Source organism: Coenobita brevimanus, chromosome 57 (assembly GCF_032717465.1).
Source record: "Coenobita brevimanus isolate Jiangsu-jjx chromosome 57, ASM3271746v2, whole genome shotgun sequence".
NCBI classification, from domain to species: domain Eukaryota; kingdom Metazoa; phylum Arthropoda; class Malacostraca; order Decapoda; family Coenobitidae; genus Coenobita; species Coenobita brevimanus.
The window spans coordinates 59,532,486-59,558,104 of record NC_137010.1 but is presented as its reverse complement, the minus strand read 5'-3'; the positions used below and the strand labels follow the sequence as shown (position 1 = coordinate 59,558,104).

Sequence of the window (25,619 nt, the reverse complement as noted above, 5' to 3'; positions counted from 1 at the left end):
CACTACCCTACCTTGTACCTCTTTTATTACCCCATCCATGTACAGATTGAACAACCATGGAGACATGACACATCCCTGTTTCAAACCAACTTTCAAAGAGAAAAATTCACTTAGTTCACCATCCACACGCACTGCAGCCTTCGCACCATCGTACATACTCTTCACAGCATTCAACAACTTCCCATCTACTCCCTATATTCTTAACACTTTCCACAATCCTTGTCTATCCACCCTATCATATGCTTTCTCCAAATCCATGAAAGCCGCATACAACTTCTTTCCCTTCTCTAGAAACTTTTCCACTAAAGATCTAAGAATGAATATCTGATCTACACAACTTCTTCCCTTCCTAAAGCCTCCCTGTTCTTCTCCAACTAATTTCTCTGTTCTTTCTCTAACTCTGTCAATAAGTATCCTACCATATACTTTTCTTATTATACTAAGAAGACAAATGCCCCTATGATTACCACACACTTCTTTTTCCCCTTTTCCTTTGTACAAGGGAAGAATTATACCTGACTTCCAATCTTCCGGGACTCTACCTTCCTCCCAGGCCAATCTGCACATCTTCCACATCCATTTTTCTGCTATCTCATCCCCATGCTTCGGTATTTCACCACACACTCATCAATTCCTGGGGCTTTCCCCGATTCAACTTTCTTCATTGCTTCCAGAATATAAAAATGCTATATGAGCTTCTTTTTCTCCATCGCTATGAAGTGCTACCCATACTTGAATATATGTTAGTAACATGAGTAAATCATCACTGGTGGTTAGGAGACATTACTCATCACCATTTATATAACACTTCCTAACCATCTTTAACACAGTGCTCCAAATACACTCCCTCTCCACCCCTCTCCCTTCCTCTATCTCCCTCCTCCCTTCCCTCCCTTCTACAATTATCCCTTGTTTCTCTTCAACACCCCCAATCCCACCCCGCGGTTTCAGATAACTCATGAAAGACGGGCATCGTAATGTTTTGACACGCTCAGGACGGGCATAATCGGTGTGTTCGATATGGTGGAGGATTTGTGAGGGGGGGAGGGGGGGGAGGTGTGTGGGGGTTGTGGGGTGGTGCGGGGATGGGGACTGGGTGCTTGGGGGAGGTGGGGGTGGGAGGGTTGAGAGGGGATGTGGGGGTGATGGGTGGGGGTGGTAAGTGGGGGGTCAGGAGGTGGGTGGGGGGCAAAAGGGTGGGGTGGTGGTTGGGGTTGGAGGGGTGGGGTTATTTGGGGGTGTGGTGGGTTTGGGGGTGGGGGTTTGGGTGGTATGGGGGTGGGGGTGGGGGTTTGGGTGGTATGGGGATGGGGGTGGGGGTTGGGGTGGAGGAGGGTAGGGGGTTGGGGTGGTGGGGGTAGGGGGTGGGGGATTGGGGTGGTGGTTGGTGAGGGGATGGTGGGGGGAGTGGGGGATGGTGGGGAAGCAGTTGGGAGGATTGAGGATTGTAGGGAGTGTGGGGGATGGGAGTGAGGGTGGGGTGGTGGTAGCGGTTGGAGGGGTGGGGTTGTTTGGGGTGTGTGGGGGGTTGGGGTTTGGGTGGTATGGGGGTGGGGTGGAGGAGGGTGGTGGGTTGGGGTGGTGGGGGTAGGGGGTGGTGGTTGGTGGGGGGATGGTGGGGGGAGTGGGGGGTGGTGGGGAAATAGTTGGGAGGATTGGGAATTATGGGGAGTGTGGGGGATGGGGGTGAGGGTGGGGAGGGTTGGGGTGGTGGGAGGGTGGGGGTTAGGGGTGGTAGGTGGCTGTGGAGGGTATTGGAGTGTCAGTGGGGGGAGATCAGGGGTGGTGGGGGTTTGGGGGTTGTGATGGGGGGTGGGGGTCAGGTTGGGGGGTGAGGGTGGAGGTGGGTGGCAGGTGGTATGTGGGTGTGGTGGTAGAGGGGTGGAGGTGGATGGAGTGAGGTTTGGGGGGTAAGGGAGGGGTGACCGCATATGTGGACACCCGTCTTTTAGGAGTTAATTGACCCTGCTTTGTTTTACCTCACTTACTAGATCAGTTATTCATGACTTGAATACAATTAATATCATTTAGAAGAATTTAAGTTGTAATTGTAGTGACATTATAAACAATACTCGTGCACGTTATATTGCCACCCGTATTACACACAAGTAACCAGATTACTTATAAAACAATATGTCCATCTTAACTACCAAATGATGAGGTGAAAGAAAGAGAGATTGTCCAGGTGCATGAGGGTGGGAAAGTGGATGTATGTGGATTAACTGAAACTAAATGGAGAGGTGAGAATGGGAGTATGGATGGGGTATATGTGTGGAAGTAGGTGAGAATGAGAGGGCAAAAGAAGGAGTGTGTGTTGTTGTGAGTAACAGATGGAAGGAGAATATAAGAGAGTGTGGATTAGTTGGCTCAAGGATTGTGTGGGTAAGATTGAAAGTTGGACTACAAATGCGGGTGATTGTGTGCATGTATGTGCCAACACAAGATCGTGCAAGCAGAGTGAGAGAAGAGTTCTGGACTAATGTGGAAGCATGCATGGAAAAGTTTGAAAGGAATGAGAGAGTGTTTTTGACTGATGATATGAATGGAAAAGTAGGGAATGTGAAAGTGGATGGAGTAGTTGGTGAGTGCGGTGTGCCTGCAGAGATAGATGAGAATAGCAGTGCTTTAGTGGACATTTGTGCCAGGAGGGGTTTGGTGATAGCACAAAATGATCCATAGGTACTGGTATATGTGGCGAGTGATGAGAAGGGTGGGTGGGGAACTGAATGAATGGAAGGCATTGATTGATTATGTGTATGTGAATGAAAGGATGAGAAGGTGTGTAATGGATGCAAAAGTATATAGAAGTTGGGGGAGTGGACTTTCTGACCACTACTTGGTGGTGGTCAGAATCAAAGTCCAAATGAAATGGAGAAATAGAAGAAGGGAAGGACAGGAGGAAGTAGTTCATACAAGGAGTGTGGAAAGGTTACAAGAGGATGGAAAAAAGGCAGAATATAAGAGGGAAGTGGAGGAGTGTTTGGGTAAATGTGGATTGGAGCCCATGGGGGACATGGAAGGTGTGTGCAAGATATTCACAGAGGAGATCTGTGCAGCTTGTGAGGTGGTGTGTGGGGTGAAGAGAAGAAAGGAGGTGCAAGGGACAGCATGGTGGAATGAAGAAGTGAGAGAGGCTGTGGCACAAAAGAAGAAAGCATATAGTGAGTGGATGAGAAACAGGGGCATGAAAAATGTTGAGACGGAAGAGAGAATTATATGTAGAGAGGAAGAGAGCAGTGAAAAGATTAGTAAGAGAGAGTAAGAAGAGAGTGGATGAGAAATTTGGAAGGAATTTGAGTGTCAAGTGGGGGGAATATAAGAAAATGTTCTGGAAAGAGGTAAAGAGTTAGACAGGGTGCCAAAGAAATTAGTTGGGGAGTGAAAGAAAAAAATGGTAGATTACTAGTGGAGAAGGGAGAAAAAGTGAGCAGATGGGAAGATCACTTTAAGGAATTGTTGAACATAGAGAATGAAAGTAACACGAGTATAAGTGGCTGGGGAATGGCTGGGAGAAGGAGGGATGTGAGAAGAGAGGAAGGAATCAGTAGGATAGAAGTTGTGGAAGCGATGAAGAAAGTTAAAATGGGGGTAGCCCCAGGAATTGATGGAGTGTGTGGTGAAATGCTGAAGCATGGGGGAGAGATAATAGTAGAATGGATGTGGAAGATGTGCAGATTGGCCTGGGAGGAAGGTAGAGTCCCGGAGGATTGGAAGTCAGGTATAATTATTCCCTTGTACAAAGGAAAAGAGGAAAAAGCAGTGTGTTGTAATCACAGGGGCATTTGCCTTCTTCGTGTAATTGGAAAAGTATTGGGTAGGGTACTTACTGACAGAGTTAGGGGAAATAACAGAAGAATTAGTTGGAGAAGAACAGGGAGGTTTTAGGAAAGGAAGAGGTTATGTAGATCAGCTATTCATTCTTAGATCTTTAATGGAAAAGTTGCTAGAGAAGGGAAAGAAGTTGTATGCTGCCTTCTTAAATCTGGAGAAAGCTTATGAATGGGGGGATAGACAAGGATTGTGGAAAGTATTAAGAATATATGAAGTAGATGGGAAGTTGTTGAAGACCATGAAGAGTATGTATGATGGTGCTAAGGCTGCAGTATGTGTGGATAGTGACCCAAGTGAATTTTTCTATTTGAAGGTTGGATTGAAACAAGGATGTATTATGTCTCCTTGGCTGTTCAGTCTGTATGTGGATGGGGTTGTAAAAGAGATACAAGGTAGGGCATTGGATGCTGGAGTGGCCCTAGTGAGAGAGGGCAGTGTTTGTAATCTCCCTGTGTTGTTGTTTGCAGATGATACTGTATGTTAAGTGAAGACAAACGGGAGCTGCAAGGCTTGGTGGTTGAGTTTGGAAGTGTGTGTAAGAAATGGAATCTAAAGGTGAATATAGAGAAGAGTAAAGCTATGGTCTTCAGGAGAAGTTAAGTCAGTGAATGTACAGTGAGGTTGAATGAGGAAGAAATGGAAAATGTGAGTGCATTTAAGTACTTGACTAGTGTGATGAGTAAGGATGGAAGTTTAGAGGGTGAAGTGCTTGAAAGGGTACAACAAGGAAGAAAGGTTGCTGGTTCCTTGAAAGCAGTGATAAGAAACAGGGAAGTGAGCATGGAAGTGAAAAAGTTACTACTTGACAGAATTGTGATACCAACTCTAATGTGTGGAAGTGAAACTTGGACCCTGTTGGAGGGACATAAGTCAAGAGTGAGAGCAGTGGAAATGAGTTATTTGAGAGGAGCATGTGGTCTTATGGAGAGACAGACTCACAAATGAGGAAGTGAAAGAGCGTTGTGGTGTGGATACGTATGTGACAGGAAGCATTAGGAGAAACACAGTGAGGTGGTTTGGTCATGTGCAGAGGATGGAGAGTAAGAGACTGATGAGGAGAGTGTATGTGGGTGAGTTGGAGGGGGGGAGAGGGAGAGGGAGGCCAAGGATGAGATGGAGGGATGGAGTGGAGAGGTATATGAGAGAGGAGTGTGTGATTTGGGAGCAGGGCAGTGAAATGGCGGGGGACTGGGCAACATGGAGGCAATTTGTTTGTGGCCACCCCTTACTGGATTAAGGCATCTGGCAATAGATAGATAGATAATATCTTTCAGAGTTTAACACCATTCCTCCCCTTGCCAACTCTTTCCCTCCTTGCGTCCTTCCCCTTTTCTGTATCCCTCGTTCCTGCTTACACCTTATAACACATTTACCTGTATCCCAGCTTGTAATATAACTAACCTATTTCCATACCCATGGTATTCCTGCTTCCATAAGTCCTTCCCCCCTCCCCACATTGTGTTCTACCCTAGAGTGAGACCTATGAGATATGTCTACTTAATTTATAATATAAAACTATATGCCAACAAAATGTTTTGATCTGAACTCCCTACAAGGTCAGAGAATGCCGCCAGCAAGAGTACCCATAGCATTCGATCCCCATAGCTGCATAGCATGGTCAGAGCAAAAGGTAACAGCATGGTTGTCCGTCAGGGCCCTGAACATCTGTTCTGCAACTTTCAATATTGATACAGGTCTGACAATAACTCGGATGGATAGGAGGCGAACCTTTACCATTTAACCGTTTCACCGCGACAGTCGGATACTTCCACTTACACCTGCATGCTGTCCGGGCTAACGGCAAGCATATTTCGCTAAGGGAGCAATCGACTCATCCAGAGAGGTGTAATCACCCCTCCATCATATATTACGCTGATTATGGTTGCCAGATGTATGGTGGGAGGATACAGCTTTTATGACTATCATCCATTTTGCTATATTTAACCATAACTGAAGAACTACAAATTATCACCAAGAATACTGTCAATACTTATTCAGAAAATTTTTTCTGGGTGCATGTAGATCATACTCTTGTGCAACACAACACATGTAATGATTATTTTTCATTTTTTACTTTCTTTGGGGAAAAGAAGGATGTTTGTGCTTCATATTTTGTGTATTTTGAGGTTTTAAAAATAAGTGTAAGCAAGAGATTAATGGCTAGGGAGGAGGAGTAATAAAATGATGACTAAATTGCAGCAGTGACTGCCGTTCTTTGAACAGTTATTGCTTATTGACTGACACTGTCACGGTCAGTATGACAGCATTACACACTATTACAGAATACAGTCCAAAAACAAAACCCAAATGTTATATTGTTTGGCTCCTGAGACAAAAATGAAGAAGGGAGAGAAAGCAGACATTTGAAATGACAAGGGAGAGACATTGGGCAGGGTCAGTACAGTAAAATCATGTGGAGGGGGTCTGAGTGTTGCAGGCTAGAAACAAGGGGTACTGTTAGAAGGGGTGGAGAGAGGGGGCAAAAGTGATGGAGACAGTGGAACGGGGAAGGGAGAAGACGGCAAGTGGGTGGAGAGGGAGTGTATTTGGAGCACTGTGTTAAAGACACTTACATAAGTGTTATATAAATGGTGACGAGCAATGTCTCTTAACCACCAATGACGATTTGCTCATGTTACTAACATATATTCAAGTCATGGATAGCACGTCATAGCGATGGAGGAGAAAAATAAGCTCATTTAACACTTTTATATTGATTACTTTCCACACTCTACCTACAGAAATATGATTTTCGGCATTAGCGATAAAACGTGGATGATGGCACAGCGTGACTGGGAAGATGAGAGATGGGTGAGGAGAGAGGTCAGGAAGGGAAGTCATTTAAGTTGTGAAACAAAACCATATACTAGCAAAACACACCCTGTCAGTTTCTATGTTTGTTTAGTGTGTAACTGACATCGTAATTAATGTTTTCTTGCAAGGACGGCAAACGTTCAATAAGATTTCATATAATACTTGCTGGCAACATCAGTCCAGTCCAAATAATCCTGTGCGTTTGTGTCCGTAACGAAGAATCTTCATACACCAATGTCACACATTTCACAATAATGTTGTTACCCCACCTGCTGCAAATTGATATTATCATTAGGGAATGTGTTCATAACTTATCTCTGAACACATTTCCTTAATATTAGTCATTTAAACCATATCTGTCAATTCTATCTCATACAGTGTTCCCAGGTTAACAGGCTCGTATCACACACTCTGAGAGGGACGAACTTCTGCTGTCAACTGTACATCCTCTTATAGGGTTGAAGAAATTTTGAGACCGGTTTCCTCTCCTGACATTGAGGTGACTTTCCCTTTATTTTGTTTTGTTTTGTTTATAAAAGCTCCAACATGCTTGCCTGTGTTGGTCTTGGTCACCTTATGGCTCCCCTCCATGCCACCCAATCCCTGGCAGCCTCCCTACTAAGTCCCTTAGCCCTGAGGTCACACTCTGTGACCTAGTCCCAGGTCTTTTTTCGGTCTGCCTCTCGCAGCCCTATCCCCATATTTCTCATTTCTCATTTTCTGCATCCAGTTGTCATCCTCCATCCTTTTCACATGCCCAAACCATCTCAGTCTACCTCTCATCACAACAATATACTCCAGTGCCATCCTTCCTCTCAGTTCTTCAGTCATAATCCTACCCCCCCCCCCCCCCCCAGGCCACGCATTCAAGGACACACTACACATCCACCTAATATTGCCGTTATTGTATGTGTGAGCCTATGAATGTCCTCTTCCTTAACTGCCCAAGTCTCACTACCATACAGTGTTACATTCCTAACACATACTGCATACAAAGATCCCTTAGCACTGAGGGAGAGCCCTCTTAATGTCAGGAGAGGCAACAGCACCATGAACTTTTTCCAACCACTTCTCACCCTAGCAACAGAGCCCCACCTCCAGCAAATAACATATCTCCAAAGTAGCAAAACTCTTTCAAACACTCAAGAGGCTCACCAGCAAAATCAGTCCTTTCACGTCTGACAGTTTCCACATGCTCCTCCTGACACACCGCACAAATGAAATCAGCATTATCTCACAGTCTACCTCAAGTACCACTATGTCTCTTATGCACCTACTTATCACAAATACTGCACAAGATGGAATCACTTCCCATCCCATTATGGCAAACCGTGCATAGCTACTCATCCTCTTCTTTGACAGCACCGCTATCTATCTGTCTATTGCCAGACGCCTCAATCCCGTACAGGGTGGCCACAAACAAATCGCCTCCATGTCATCCTGTCCCCCACCATTTCACTGCCCTGCTACCAACACCCCCCCCCCCTCTCTAATATACTTCTCCACTCCATCCCTTCATCTCATCCTCAGCCTCCCCTTCCCTCTCCACCCCTCCACCTCACTCACATACACTTTCCTCATCAGTCTGTCACCCTCCATCCTCTCCACATGGCCAAACCACCTCAGTGTGTTCCTCCTAACGCTTTCTATCACATCCACATTCACACCACAATGCTCCTTTATATCATCATTTGTCATCCTGTCTCTCCATGTGACTCCACAGGCTTCTCTTAAATAACTCATTTTCACTGCTCTCACTCTTGACTTGTGTCTTCCAACAACGTCCAAGCTTCACTTCCATATGTTAGAGTTGGTATCACAATACTGTCATGTAGTAACTTTTTCACTTCCATGCTCACTTCCCTGTTTCTTATCACTGCTTTCAAGGAACCAACAACCTTTCTTCCTTGTTGTACCCTTTCAAGCATTTCACCTTCCAAACTTCCATCCTTACTCATCGCACTACCCAAGTACTTAAACGTACTCACATTTTCCTTTTCCTCACCATCCAACCTCACTGTACATTCACTGACTTACCGCTATTAGCCCTAAATACCATCACTTGTGTTTTATCAGCATTTGTTCAAGCCCATGTGCCCTTTACCATCTTTACACTTCCTAAATCTTTCCTCTGCCTTCCTTTCATTCTCTTCGATCAACACCAAATCATCAGCATACGATATCTCTTACTGAAGTCCATTTCTGAAGTTAGTGAGAGGGCTTCACAGACCATGATAAACAATAAGGGGCCCAAGACTGACCCCTGATGGACACCAGCATTCACAGAAAATTAATCCTTTGAATTTCCATTCACTCTTACCTGGGTTTGGGTACTCACTTAAATAGCCATTACCACTCCTCGCTTGCATGTTTTCTCATTGCCCACTTCACCACGTCCCGAGGGACTCTGTCAGAGGCCTTCTCCATATAAACAAAAACAAAATACAGATCTCTTAATTCCTATACATTTTTCCTGAAGCTGTCGACCAGTAAATATGGGATCAGTGGTCCCTTTGCCTGGTATAAACAAACTTTATCTTATCAATATTCACTCTCTCTGATCATATCTTCTAGAACTCTCTCCATTACCTTTGTTATATGGGCCCAAAGGTTTATGCCTCTGTAATTTCCTCTTTCCAGGGCAGCTCCCTTTCCCTTGTGCACATTTACAACCACACTTCAAGCCAGTCATCTGGGACAACATGCTGATATATTATAGTATTTATGATATCAGTGACTAACTCCACTCCTTTATCTCCTGAGGCTGTCAGCATTTCAGCAGTCAACCCAGACCCACCTGCTGCCTTCTTCACCTGCATCCTGCATATTACCCTGCCGACAGTAGTAGCGTCAATCAAAGGCCAAAGGCCAAGCAGTAAATGTGCTGACTCCAAACCTTCCCTGTTCGAGTCAAACTCCTCTTTCAGCTTCCGCATATGATGCTCTCTCCAGTCGCCTTTAATACCCTCACTGATCACCACTGACTTTCCTTCATCATTCTTCACACATTGCTCACCAGTGATATCCCTGTTTTCGCTCTTCACCTGATATGCCACTTTAAATATCATATTCTTCCTTTCAAAGCTGTTTAGGATATCCAGTAAAAGATCCTGAAACTAAGATTTTGCCCTATTTACCTATTTTCTAACCCTATGCCTGGCAGGCAAGCATTTCCCTGTTGCCACCTTGATGCTTAATAAAACATTTCCTGTTGCATGTGTGAGATATGTAATGTATTATGTACAACTTCAGCAGTAAAGAGGTGGGGGGACACATGTAGGTTTGAGTGTATACAGATGCAGATGGCAAGATAGATGCATAGTGTTTCTGTGAATGACAAAATTGCGAATGAGCAGCTTAGAGATAGATTGGTGATAATATGATGCCTAGGGGCAGAGTTGGGTGGTTTAGACATGTAGAGAGAATGGAAGATTAATATTGAGTTAAAAGATCTATGAATGTTAATGTGGAAGGCAGAGGAAATTAGAAAATACATCTTTGGATGAAGTGTGGAGCATCTGTTTTTGGATAAGACTGATACTGTACTGGAGGGTTTGTGTTGCAGTTATGTAATATTGTACAGTTATACACATAAATACTTATTCATTTCATTACAAGAAATAAACAGCAAGCAGTGACTTTCAAAACCCAGTGCCTTGGAAGTTTGACAGTCCAGCAGACTTCTCAGATTGTTGTGTTAGCTTTAATGATTGTTTGACAGAAAAGAAAAAAAATAAGAGGATCGATATTATTGTGTGCGGTTAACCCTGTATACAATAATGAGGTTTGTACTTGGCGTATTGCAGGTGGTCTGGCTCAGATGGCGGAGGGTGGACTTATTGATGACACTCGAATGGACCTCGCTCAGTTAGGTGACACCAACCAATCACATCCCAGCACACCACTGCCTCGGTCACCAGCAGGCGAGGGGGGTGGCGAGGGCGGTGTGAGCATGAGTGAGGGTGAGGCAGGACCCCGTGAGCCAGCACGTCCACCACCACCGCCGCCACCGACCATCACAGTGACTGGTGCACAAGACGACACAGCACATGACTCCTTCACTGAGGCAGACTCAGTGGCTCCTGAGGTGGGGCAGGACCAGGCCACTCCGCACTCACAAGGTTGGCAACACTGCAGTTGGTATTGAGATATTTTGTAATTTAACAAATAAACATTCGCTCTACATTAAGTCTCATCATATACGAGGCACTGAGTTCATTACCGGGCTAAGCTCCAAAATGGCCGCCAAGCACCTACACGCAACAACAAGTAGCAAACCATCCCTTTATAAGTTGGAATTGAAATAGTGCTAAGAAACAACCTGCAAAGGGGTCAAAATCCTGGTTAAGTAGACATGTGTGTTGCGCTGTTGCGCCACACAGCAAAAAAACCAGTCTGGTTCTGGGTCCAGAATTCTGCAAGCTGTATGGTCGCTTTTCCTATGAGTTCAGCCTTTCCTATGTTCCTTATGTCGACTCCCCGTGGTGTTGAAGCGAATGTGAGAGCATTACCAGGCTTTATCCCAGCCCCTTTCCTTACCCCCCTTGAAGCTGGCCAATCAGATAGTTGGGTTGCACTGCAGCAAGCTAATAAGCTGACACCTGACACTACTCCCACCAGCAGCTGTAGTGCATAGTAACTTGCTGCTTTCTTAGTATTATTATTATAATATTTTTTAACCATTATTACTATTATTATTATTGCCATTGTGTCTTTAAAGTTACTTGTACTCGTGGCATTTTTTTTTATTTTTTATTATTATTATTCAGGTTACAGGTTCATTTTTATATCATTCAGATCACAGGGGTTTTCTAATAATGTCCTCATACATTGAATGCTGTCTTATTTTTATATTATTATCAGCAATATAATAATTTATTGTTTTTCTTTTCGTTTGTGATGTGGTTCGTGCTTATTCGTGGTTAAAAACTCAGAGAAAGACGAGCACAAAGTTTCTGACCTTTCAACTGCTATTATTGTGAAAATAATAATACTTATGTCATAGAACTTTGATTTTATTCCACAGTATGACACTCCTGGGACATTATGTTAATATATTATTGACATCTTATGATATATTGCTGTAGTTATTGGTAGGATAAAAATATTTCCTTGACCGATCGGTCCAGCAGTTGGGGGCAAAATTTTACTTCTTCGCACAATATCATCATGATTAATGACAGATAGAGCAAAACAGGTTATTGCAATAAAGAAAATACCATAAGATACATTAACCCCTTAACCGCGGGGCGTCACTTTGGTGACGCTGAGCCACAATGGATCATGCCGCGGGGCGTCACTTTTGTGATTCTGTGTTATTTTGAATTATCCCGGGCTCGCAAGTGGTGGCTTGTATCATCTATCAGTACTGCCAATGTCCAACACTAGTCAGCACTCCAAATCTCATCTGTACTCCCATCCATTGTTGACATTTTAGCGATTTTCCCCCCTTCCTGACTCCCCTCCCTACCTGCCCTCCATTACCCTGTCCTCTCACCTCCAATGCCGCGCTGCGCTAAGCAAATTTCCCCCGGATTTTTCCACAGATTTCATCCATTGAAATAAGCCCTATGCCCTATACTTATACAAAATAATATATACCAAAAAAAAAATAAGGTTAGTGATAGTGTTATACACCAGGAATTGGCTAATTATCACCTGACAACACCTCATGTGCATTCATTCGCTACATTACCACAGTAATTTCTCCTTTGAATTATGCCTTGTAATCGATGTCTGTAATAAAAATATATATCAGAAAGGAAGGGAGAAGCCTAAGTGACATTTACATTCATCTGGAACTACCTGTTTCTTTATGTATTGCTGAGATTTTCTACCAATAAAAAATTAGCATGTAAGTTAGCAGCAGTCAGCCTCAGTGTCATTGTCAACCCTTGCCTTCTCAGATAAGCCGCGGCATTTAGTTCCTTGTCCTCCGCTGTGGTCAAACCATGTCGCACTCGCGCCTTGCCATTTCTGCCGCTTCTGCGCCCATTGCAAAGGGCCCCGTGACCTCTACCCCCATAAAAAGTCATGAGGGAAGCAGGAAAGGCCTTAGTGACTCTGCAGTGGCACGTAAACTAGCCGAATTGTCCATGGTGATGATGGATAGTGATTTTGACGATTCGGGTGAATCGTGTGATGAGCCGGGTGAGGTAATCGTGCCAGAAAGTGCTAGTACAAGTGCTTCAGTGTCTGAAGTTATCCCTAGCTCCAAGGGAAAGGAGCCGTTAGTGCAGCAAGGCAAGGAATTTGGGAAGGGAGTGAAAAGGTGGCTTGTTAGTCCCAGAACAATGCCCCCGCGTGACCCAGCCCGCCATGAGTCCCGAGTTGATTCACCTTCCCATTCCCCAAGCCCCATTTCACTCATTTCTTCCTCATCGTCTGCTGAGTTATCTCCGGAGTCTTCGTCGTTGGAGTCACCACCAGCATCAACAGTGAAGGCAGGCCATAGAGGAAGAGGTAAATCCCGCACTTGTAAAAGTAGAGTTGGCAGTAGGGTAAGGGCTGCTAATGCTGTACGGCAACCCAGGGTCAGTGTGAGTGACCTTGAACGGGGTAAATCATCCTCACAGCCACCCACCACCACCACCCACCCTACACCGCCACGACAGGGAATCCTGGACGCCTTCACGTGGACGGAAGGGTCTGATTTTGTGCCTGAACATTTAGTGTTTGATGAGAGCTCCTCAGGAGTTCAGCCTGCCTTCACCATTGACGATAATGCTGAGTGTGTGGACTACCTTTTAGCCTTCCTAGATGACGAAGTCATGCAGCACATATGTGATGAGACCAACAGGTATGAATCACAACGTGCTGCAAGTGGTACAGGTGCAGCCAAGATGCAACAGTGGTCCATGTTGGGAGTGCAGGAGCTGTATGTGTTCTTTGCCCTCATGCTTCTCATGCCACACTCCAAGAAGCATGAGTTGGAAGAATACTGGTCCATGGACCCCTTACTACCCTCACCCACCTTCAATAAGTACATGGCCAGAGATCACTTCCGGAACATCATGGGAAACCTGCACTTTGCCGACAACGATGTACCTTCCCAAACCGACCCACTCTGGAAGATCCGGGAGATTCTGAGCAGAATGAAGGATAAGTTTATGTCATTCTTCCACCCCTTTCAGAAGGTTGTCATTGACGAATCCTTGGTTTTGTTCAGAGGACGTCTTCGGTTTGTTCAGTACATTCCAAGCAAATGCCATCGCTTTGGAATTAAGTTCTTCATACTGTGCGACTGTAAGACGGGGTACATCCTTGACTTCGTCATTTATTCAGTCAGCACTGTCGATCTGAATAAAACACACCCCCTTGGCTTCTCAGGCTGTGTAGTGAAAGTGCTCCTTGAAAAGTATTTTGGTGGGAATTATGTGCTGTATACAGACAACTACTATACAGCACCGAAACTTGCCAAATACCTTTCTGAGCACGGCATTGGCTCCTGCGGCACTGTGAAAAGTAATCGTGCCCACTTCCCTAAATTCACAGAGGCAGGAACCTCGCAGCGAGGAGACGTGCACCTACGCAAGTCTGAGAAGATGCTGGCAATACGATGGCATGACAAGAGGGTCGTGCACATGCTCACCACCCTACATAAGGGGGAGATGACAGACAGTGGGAAGGTCGACCGTAGGACAGGCGAACCTGTGATGAAACCTGATGCTGTGTTGGACTACAATATCAACATGCGGCTGGTGGACAAGTCCGACATGATGATTGGTGAGATCGACTGCCTCAGGAAGAATACTAGGTGGTACAGGAAAGTTTTTCTGCATCTCATAGATATGACGATGCTGAACGCCTTCATCCTGTAGAAGATGAAGGTCAAGCCACCCAAGTCCTTCTCCCTGAGATTGTTCGCCAGGACTTGTGTCCAGCAGCTGCTGGAAAGATATGGTAGGGTGACAGCAGCAACTCCAAGGCGCCATCCAGTAATACTTCCCGACTGACTTGAGCAGAGGGCGTATATGGATCGGCACAGACTGGAGCTAATGCCTGCCACAGGGAAAAGGAAGGCTGCGATCCACAGGTGTCAGGTGTGTGCACATACCATCCGCCGCACACCTGAGCACAAACGCACCTCTTGGCAGTGCGCTGAGTGCCAGGTTCCCCTCTGTGTTACCTGCTTCTTTGATTACCACAGCCAGAAGCAGTTCTAACAGTGCAAATGGGAAAGGAGAATAATGTGTAAATAATGTGTAAATAGCAAGTGAAAGCAATGGATGTTCAGTACATATGATTGAACAGTGTATTATAGTTTTATCTTACTGAAAGTGACAGTGAATAACATAGTGTAAGTAAAATAGAAGGGTAAATATTGAAAATAGAATAGAAAATGTAAATAGTAATGTAAGTAGTTAGTAATATAAGAATATGAGTACAAATACTTTATGTTATAACAGTGAAAGTGAATCCGTGGCTTTCTACGTATTTTACTGAATGAAAAATTGAATGACTTCAGTGACAATAAACTAATACGACTGAAGGAAACTTATGGAGAAAGACTCCAGATATATATAAGTGTGATATAGTAATAGAAATATAAAGTGTGAGGGGTTTTATGAATAATAAATGACAGAGTACCAAGAGCGAACTAGCGCAAGTGCGACGGTCAGACGCGCTCGTAATTTCCATTGCTTTCACAGTGTTTTTTTTTTGGAGTATGGATCCCAAACTACTTGAAAATCATAGAGTAGTGTATATAGTGTTAATATCTGGCTGTGGTAATCATATTACGGGTTGTCGGGAAGTGTAAAGTGCAGACTTCGTTACCCAACTTCAGAGGTCTCCACAAGTCCTATGGTAACCGATGAAGGCTCAACAAACATTCCAGGAGAAAGCTGAAGGTATGTGCCATAAGCATATTTAATTTTAATATTCTAGGACTAATAACTGATTTTTGGCAAATATTTTTTGAGAGTCTGTCGGAGCCCGAATAACCCTGCGGGACACGCAAAACATTGGTAAACATGCCCGCGGTGTAGGGGTTAAAAAAAAAAAAATCAAAATAACGCAAGTGATTACCGAGATATCAAAGTTTTGAAGTTGCCAGACTCGGTGCCTCATATGTTACCTTTTTTGAGTTTAATTTTTTTTTTTTTTCTTTAACTCTTGGCTGTCTGGCCATTGCTACTCCTTGGGTGGGAAAGGAGGTCCAAATGATGATGATGATGATAGTAAATTCCAGAAAAATTGTCTATAAAACCTCCATTGGTACCTGTAAAGTTGATTTGCTATTTTCACCCAATTTGCAGTGTCTTATGTCTTGGAAATGTTTGATATTTTGGAATAAATATAACTATATTGTCCCTTGAAGCTGCTAACACTGAACTCCATTCACAGTGATCGACCTTGAGGATGATGAAGAGGAGGAGGAGGTAGAGGAGGAGGAGGTTGAGGTTGAAGGAGAGGAGGAGGAAGAGGTGGATGGTGAAGGGGAAGAAGAGGAGGAGGAGGAGGAGGAAGAGGAGGAACAGGAACAGGAACAGGAACAGGATGAGGAAGAAGAGGAGGAGGAGGTGGCAGAGAGCCAGGCAGGCGAGGCAGAGCAGGCACATGAGGGCTCAGAGGCAGAGCAGGCACATGAGGGCATGGAGGCAGAGGAGGTATCCAGTCCAACACAGCCATCATCCACAGAGCACAGAGGTATGTAGTAAAACGAGTATTCCAGTCAGTTAAGAGGCTGTCTTAACAACTCTTTCTTAACAATTTGTTTTTGTATATGGCACATAGCATTCTCTTGTATGCCATATGAAGCATCTGGTAGTACATGGACAAAACTGCCAGCACTTAATTTTGGTTGATACACCCTTCTAATATACTATAGCGCTAGCCCTGTGTGTGTGTGTGTGTGTGTGTGTGTGTGTGTATTTTGGGCAGCCAAAGCTACACATTCAAATTGCACCAAAATTGGCACAAAAATTGCAGAAAATTTGCTGTGAAAAAACTTGGTCCCATCACAATTGAAAAACTTTTACTGTATTTAACGAGCAATCACATTTTGACCAGAAAACGTCGCTCTAGGCACCCGGCATAGGATCTTCGTAGAATTTTTTGCCCATAGGTACAACTAAAATAAACTATAGCAGCGCGAGAGCCTTCTGCAGGAGCAAGTGTGAGGGGGCCCGAAGGGCCCACGAGCACTTGTGTACTACTATATTCCTCATATATGCACACTGAGTTCATATTCAAGTGGTATAACATAGAAAAGAACTCTGATGTGTATATTTGGCTAGTTTTCATCTGAGGGAAGTGAGCTACTCTCATAGCTTGAATTAAGTAGACCCTTATTTTGCACAGCTGATATGTCTGTGAATTTAACAGCACAAATCTAAATGCACATATTGTGCCATTGAAACTCATGTTGTATGCTAATTGATATGATGAAATCTCAAAGTTTTTCCAAAGTCCTCTCTTTGGTCCTCTTGAAAAATTTATACCGCCCTCCTAATCATCTATCTATCTATCTATCTATAGCCCGACGCCCTAATCCCGCAAAGGGTGGCCGCAGACAAAACGCCTCCAAGTCACTCTGTCACCCACCATTTAACTCCCCTCCTCCCAACTCACCCCCTCCTCCCTCATATACCTCTCAACTCCATCCCTCCACCTCATCGTCGGTCTACCCCTCCCTCTTCCTCCCTCCACCTCACCTACATACACCCTCTTAGTCAGTCTTTCATTCTCCATTCTCTCCACATGTCCAAACCACCTCAGTGTATTTCTCCTAATCTTTTCAACCACATCCACATCTACCCCACAACGTTCCTTCACTTCTTCATTCGTCAACCTGTCCCTCCACGTCACTCCACATGCTCCTCTCAAGTAACTCATTTCCACTGCTCTCACTCTTGACTTGTTCCCCTCTTGCAAGGTCCACGCCTCGCTTCCATACGTCAGGGTAGGGATCACAATACCATCATGCAGTGACTTCTTAACTTCCATACTCACCTCCCTATTTCTCATCACTGCTTTCAGTGTACCAACAACCTTTCTTCCCTGCTGTACCCTTTCACGCACTTCATCCCCCAAAGTTCCATCCTTACTCATCACACTACCCAAGTACTCGAATGCACTCACATTCTCCATATCTTCACCATCCAACCTCACTGCACACTCTGTGACTTCATTCCTCTCAAACACCATAACTTTACTTTTGTTTACATTAACTGTCAGCTTCCTCCTCCTACACACTGTCCCAAATTCATTCACCAGACCTTGCAACTCCCATTCATCTTCACTCAACAATACTGTATCATCAGCAAACAGCAACACTGGAAGCTTCCAAATCTCACCCTCATTCATTAGGGCCACCCCCCACATCCACTGCCCTACCTTGCACCTCCTTTACAACCCCATCCATATATATATTAAACAGCCATGGAGACATCACACACCTCTGTTTCAGTCCCACATTGAGATCAAAGAACTCACTCAGCTCACCATCCACTCGCACCGTAGCCCTAGCTCCCTCGTACATACTCTTCACAGCACTCAACAATTTCCCCTCCACTCCATATATTCTTAATACCTTCCACATACCTTGCCTATCTATTCTGTCATAAGCTTTCTCCAAGTCCATGAAGGCAGCATACACTTTCCTTCCCTTCTCTAGATACTTCTCCACTAAACATCTTAGAACAAATATCTGATCTACACACCCTTTTCCCTCCCTAAATCCCCCTTGTTCTTCTCCAACTAGCTCCTCTGTCATATGCCTAACCCTATCAATGAGTATTCTACCATATATTTTACCAGTCACACTAAGAAGGCAAATACCCCTATGGTTACCACCTAATCATCTATCTATCTATCTATTGCCAGACGCCTCAATCCCGTTTGGGGTGGCCACAAACAAATCGCCTCCAAGTCGCCCTGTCCCCCGCCATTTCACTCCCCTGCTCCCAACTCACACCCCCCTCTCTCATATACCTCTCCACTCCATCTCTCCATCTCATCCTCGGCCTCCCCCTCCCTCTTTCCCCCTCCACCTCACTCACATACACTCTCTTCGTCAGTCTTTCACCCTCCATCCTCTCCACATGGCCAAACCACCTCAGTGTGTTCCTCATAACGCTTCTTATCACATCCACATCAACACCACAACGCTCCTTTATATCCTCATTCGTCAGCCTGTCTCTCCATGTGACTCCACAGGCTCCTCTTAAATAACTCATTTCCATGGCTCTCACTCTTGACTTTTGTCCTTCCAACAACGTCCACGCTTCACTTCCGTACGTTAGAGTTGGTATCACAATACTGTCATGTAGTAACTTTTTCACTTCCATGCTCACTTCCCTGTTTCTTATCACTGCTTTCAAAGAACCAGCAACCTTTCTTCCCTGCTGTAACCTTTCAAGCACTTCACCCTCCAAACCTCCATCCTTACTCATCACACTACCCAAGTACTTAAACGTACTCACATTTTCCAATTCCTCACCATCCAACCTCGCTGTGCTTTCACTGACTTCACCTCTCTCAAAGACCATCACTTTACTCTTCCCTACATTCACCTTTAGATTCCGTTTCCTACACACTCTCTCAAACTCATCCACCAAGCCTTGCAGCTCTCCTTCGTCTTCACTCAACAACACGGTATCATCTGCAAACAACAGTACAGGGAGTTTCCAAACACTATCCTCTCTCACCAGGGCCACTCCAACATCCACTACCCTACCTTGTACCTCTTTTATTACCCCATCCATGTACAGATTGAACAACCATGGAGACATGACACATCCCTGTTTCAACCCAACTTTCAAAGAGAAAAATTCACTTTGTTCACCATCCACACGCACTGCAGCCTTCGCACCATTGTACATACTCTTCACAGCATTCAACAACTTCCCATCTATTCCATATATTCTTAACACTTTCCACAATCCTAGTCTATCCACCCTGTCATATGCTTTCTCCAAATCCATGAAAGCCGCATACAACTTTTTTCCCTTCTCTAGAAACTTTTCCACTAAAGATCTGAGAATGAATATCTGATCTACACAACCTCTTCCCTTCCTAAAGCCTCCCTGTTCTTCTCCAACTAATTTCTCTGTTCTTTCTCTAACTCTGTCAATAAGTATCCTACCATACACTTTTCCTATTATACTAAGAAGACAAATGCCCCTATGATTACCACACACTTCTTTTTCCCCTTTTCCTTTGTACAAGGGAAGAATTATACCTGACTTCCAATCCTCCGGGACTCTACCTTCCTCCCAGGCCAATCTGCACATCTTCCACATCCATTCTACTACTATCTCTCCCCCATGCTTCAACATTTCACCACACACTCCATCAATTCCTGGGGCTTTCCCTGATTTAACTTTCTTCATACAAATAACATTTTGTTGTAGAACACATACAACCTCTTGGAACATCCCAGGACATAAAAAAATGTTAGAGTGTACAAAGTTGTAAATAAGTGGTTATTACTAACCAAAATGGGGTATGGAGTGATGTTTGGTCTTGGGGAAGGGGGTATCTTATTTTCAGATGATGACTTATCTACCTAAAGGTTGGTGGAAACCTGCTTGAGTAGCGTAAAGCAACAAAAAGACTAATTAAAAATACATAGTGAGTGGTGACAGTATGGTGAGAGAGACAGGAGCCAGGCAACAAGCAGTGTTCTTAACTACAGATACATATAGCTTCCTATGCAGATGATATAACACATGTACACACCAAAACGCAAACACAGCTGCACACATCATTCAACCTTACCTCAACACACTACACGAATAGTTCACCACAAACAGGCTCAAAATAGCCCCAGCCAAATCTACAGTGACTCTTCTCACAAATTGGACAGCAGAACACAATCACTTCCCACACCTCACCATAAACAACACTCCCTTACCACACACACACACACCCAAAATCCTTGATGTAACATACAATACATCAATGTCATTTAAACAACACATCACAAACATTAAGAATAAAATAACACCAAGACTCAGTGCTTTGAGGTCACTTGCCCATACAACATTCGGACACAACAAAGAAACCACCACCACAGTATACAAACAATACATATGTTCAGTGATGAATTATGCAAGCCCTGCCTGGGCTTCTAGCCTAACCAAAACACACTACAACACTCAACAGACCATACAGAACAAGGCCCTAAAAATAATCACAGGCTGCACAGCTACTACACTCACAGACCACCTACATCAAGAAACCAAAGTCCTCAAAGTCAAGGATCACCTAGACATGAGAGGCACCCAGTTTCTTGCTGCAGCCTCCACAAACCCACAATATCCACTACAGTACATGGCAGCACATCCACCCACACCAAGGAACATCAAAACAACACCCATCACACGATACCATACACAAATACTGTCATCTCTCCCCCCTCGCCCACCTCAGCCCAGCTTCCAGAAGCATGTCCACACTCAGATCACTCGCCGCTCCATTCAGTCACTTAAAGACAACACACAGCTGCATGCACAGTCTCCTGACATCCACCCTTCTGAATCCTATCTTCCTCGTGAGGACAGGGTCTACCTGGCCAGGCTGAGATGTGGGCACCATCCAGCCCTCTTAAGCTACCAGAAGAGGCTGGATGACTCCATCGCTGATGCCTGTCCAGGATGCAGCACAGCACCCCATACTATTAAGCACATTGTGGAAGACTGCATTGCACACAATCACCTATGCCAACAACACAACATACACTCTTTGAGAGCTCTGTGGGAAAGCCCGGTCTCGGCCATGGCCTTCCTAAGGGACTCGGGGCTGTTCGGCCAGAATGCCTATGGAACAACTACTACTACTACTAGTAATTGTATCCTTACAGGAATGAGTCAGGCTCGAACAGTCCCATGTATTAAACCATTTTTATCATACGTTTCCTTATTTTTGTGAATAGTTTTGGCACACACTTTTTTATTCGGTAGTGCATTCCACTGATCAGTTGCCCTATATGGGAACTAAATTTCCTTATGTCTTTTTTGCAGTTTTCTGCAGTGTCCTCTTGGTGATGCGTCTCCATAGGTTATATATTCATTTATGTCTATTTTCTCCTTCTTTGATATGCATTTATATAGCATAATCATGTTCCCTCTTTTCCTTCTCTCCTGTAGTGTTGGCAGATTCAGTTTTTCTAATCCTTCTTTGTAGCTTAAATCCCATAACCCCTTATGGGCGGGCAACTAATCAGTTACACCACCTTGTGGGGGGGGGCATATTTTTGGAAAAATAAAGTATCAAGGAATAAGCCTAAACATGCATAAATTGATGAAGATGGATGAAAAACGAAGGCAAGAGGTGTTACATGCGTGGCAATACGTCTCTGCTGGCTGTGGGAGTAGGAAGGGAGGTGTGAGGGAGAAGAGCGGGCAGGCAGCTTATCACCAGGCGTGCCTGGGGTGAGGCTAGCAAACTATTCACTCATTTGCTTTTTGTTCACCACTGAACACTATATTTATCATTTATGCTTTCTTTACACTACTCATTGTCTTCAAAATCTTATGTATGTGTTTTCTATTTTACTTGAACACTTATAATAGTGTAACTTACATACGTATATACTATTTTACTTGAACAAATATAACACCACAACTTATATACACTGCAGAATATTCTGACCCATATATATATATATATATATACAGTAGAACCTCTCTCATTCGGACTATATGGGGGGAAGGGTTGTCCGAATTAGCAGATTGTCCGGACCATCAGGGTAATCTCCAGTTCATACCAAAAACTATCTAAATATGGTATGTTTGTTAATTATTAACATATGTTGCATATGTCAACCCTACGTAACTGCAAAAGATGAAAGGATACTAAAATAACCAAACTAATCATGTACAATAGTTTTGTATTTAATAATTTACAGGTAAGGCCATGACAAGAAACTAGCCTACATTTTAAATTGTAGTAAGTGACTAAGGCCCGTGCAGGCAAAAAAATAAATTATTTATCTATCTATCTATCTATTGCCAGACGCCTCAATCCGGTTTGGGGTGGCCACAAACAAATCGCCTCCAAGTCGCCCTGTCCCCCGCCATTTCACTACCCTGCTCCCAACTCACACCCCCCTCTCTCATATACCTCTCCACCCCATCCCTCCATCTCATCCTCGGTCTCCCCCTCCCTCTTCCACCCTCCACCTCACTCACATACACTCTCTTCGTCAGTCTTTCACCCTCCATCCTCTCCACATGGCCAAACCACCTCAGTGTGTTCCTCACAACGCTTCCTATCACATCCACATCAACACCACAACGCTCCTTTATATCCTCATTCGTCAGCCTGTCTCTCCACGTGACTCCACAAGCTCCTCTTAAATAACTCATTTCCACTGCTCTCACTCTTGACTTGTGTCCTTCCAACAACGTCCAAGCTTCACTTCCGTATGTTAGAGTTGGTATCACAATACTGTCATGTAGTAACTTTTTTACTTCCATGCTCACTTCCCTGTTTCTTATCACTGCTTTCAAGGAACCAGCAACCTTTCTTCCCTGCTGTACCCTTTCAAGCACTTCACCCTCCAAACCTCCATCCTTACTCATCACACTACCCAAATACTTAAACGTACTCACATTTTCCAATTCCTCACCATCCAACCTCGCTATACATTCACTGACTTCACCTCTCTCAAAGACCATCACTTTACTCTTCCCTACATTCACCTTTAGGTTCCGTTTCTTACACACTCTCTCAAACTCATCCACCAAGCCTTGCAGCTCCCCTTCATCTTCACTCAACAACACAGTATCATCTGCAAACAACAGTACAGGGAGTTTCCAAACACTATCCTCTCTCACCAGGGCCACTCCAACATCCACTACCCTACCTTGTACCTCTTTTATTACCCCATCCATGTACAGATTGAACAACCATGGAGACATGACACATCCCTGTTTCAAACCAACTTTCAAAGAGAAAAATTCACTTAGTTCACCATCCACACGCACTGCAGCCTTAGCACCATCATACATACCCTTCACAGCATTCAACAACTTCCCATCTACTCCATATATTCTTAACACTTTCCACAATCCTTGTCTATCCACCCTGTCATATGCTTTCTCCAAATCCATGAAAGCCGCATACAACTTCTTTCCCTTCTCTAGAAACTTTTCCACTAAAGATCTAAGAATGAATATCTGATCTACACAACCTCTTCCCTTCCTAAAGCCTCCCTGTTCTTCTCCAACTAATTTCTCTGTTCTTTCTCTAACTCTGTCTATAAGTATCCTACCATACACTTTTCCTATTATACTAAGAAGACAAATGCCCCTATGATTACCACACACTTCTTATTTAGCTAACTGTAATATTTGGAATAAAAATAAAACTTATGTAGGCAAAAAATACATTGTCATCTTTGGCATATTGATAATGCCCATATGGGCAAGAAGCTAATGTTTGATGTACAAGTAAAGCACATTTAAGTACAAAAAATAACCTACAGTAATCACTAAACACTGCAGAATATTCTGACCCATTTTTGTGTAAGCAAACTCCTCCTTTTAACACCTTTATTCAATGCAGAAGCTACACTTGCATTAAGGGGCATGGTAAGGAGGATTAACTTTTGAAATACAGCATAAAAATATTAGTGGTTGGTGAACTAGTTGATGGAACGAATGCTAGCGTGTGTTTAAACAGGCGCCCATGTTGAGACCTAGCGTGATCCGAGACTAAACGAATGATGATCGCTTTCCGCGCCGATACTGAAAATGACTTTAGAATTACTTTCAACATATTTTTGGAGCTTATTATTTTTAAATTTTGTCCGAATTAACAGAAGTCCGGATTAAAGGGGTCCGGACCAAAGAGGTTCTACTGTATATATATATATCCATCCATCCATCCATCCATCATCCAATCCTACATTGCCCCATGAGGAGCATAGGAGCCCGGGGCTAGGCAGTTGGTCGACATTTAAGATGAAAGTGACCAGCCTCACTCATCCCTGAGTGGCATTACATGAGCAATCAACCCCAACCATCCCTTGGATATAAACCTTCACCGGCTCAATCCGATTGGAGTGCAATAATTACCCACTAAACCACCAGGCGCCAAAATTTGGTTATATGGTTACCACCCAGCATAGTAAATGGTTTCCTGGTGCACAGGAAACCATTTGGCTTGTCACTCAGTGTAGAGTCACCCACAGGCTGAAGGAAGTGGAAAGAATGAAGGAAAGAAAGACAGAAGAGAGAGTGTAAAGTCACCTGTAGGAGGAAGGACAAGGAAAGAATGAAGGAAAGAAAGACAGAAGAGAATGGAAGGAAAGAAGGATGGAGAGGAAAGGGCAGACACCCGAGAGCAGTACTACATTGAGTGAGTGGATGGTGAGCGCCCCTACCTACCATATATATATATATATATATATATATATATATATATATATATATATATATATTATATTTTACTTGTTTCAAGGCTTGGGAGAGTAGAGGGCAGGACAGTAGGTGACAAGGATGCCTCATCACCCAATTTCACCAATGTATTATGACTGAAAATGCCTGGACGTTACGTAATGTCACCTGCTTCCTCACGCATGAACATTACGTAATGTCGCCCGACTGTTAGGGGTTAAGCTTGGTACCCATCTTGTAGTGGCTCTTTGAACTTTTAAAATTTTGTCTCTATGTTTTTTGAGATGAGGATTCCATACTAATGATGCATATTCCAGGGTTAGGTTAGGTTAGGTTAGGTTTGGTTTGGTTTACCTTGACCAAGGATTCCTTGAATATTAAAGATAATGGTATACTTAACTCCTTTGGACATTCATGTAGCATCCAACATGAAATTTCTTCAGGACCATTGGCTTTTTCTTTGTCTAATTTACGTAACTCCTGTATTTCTTTTTCTGATATTTGTATAGCTGGTAATATGTGTGGGCATTCATGTTCCACATAGTCCCTCTCCAAATTATTTTCTTCTGTAAAAACTGATTGGAAACTTTAATTTAGTGCTTCACAAGCATCTTTCTCTTGTGT

The 25,619-nt window shown here is 43.9% G+C and overlaps 1 protein-coding gene across 1 annotated transcript in view; it reads left to right on the top strand.

Annotated features, from left to right (window-relative positions):
- LOC145402051 (nucleoprotein TPR-like) overlaps positions 1-16,067 on the top strand; it is a gene marked incomplete at its 3' end in the record, with an annotated part of 419,889 nt that extends 403,822 nt beyond the window's left edge. The window contains exons 40-41 of the mRNA XM_080274148.1: positions 10,452-10,766; positions 15,994-16,067. Coding sequence (XP_080130274.1) covers positions 10,452-10,766; positions 15,994-16,067 — 389 coding nt within the window. The remainder of the gene's footprint in view (positions 1-10,451; positions 10,767-15,993) is intronic.
- Between the last annotated feature and the right edge of the window lie 9,552 nt (positions 16,068-25,619).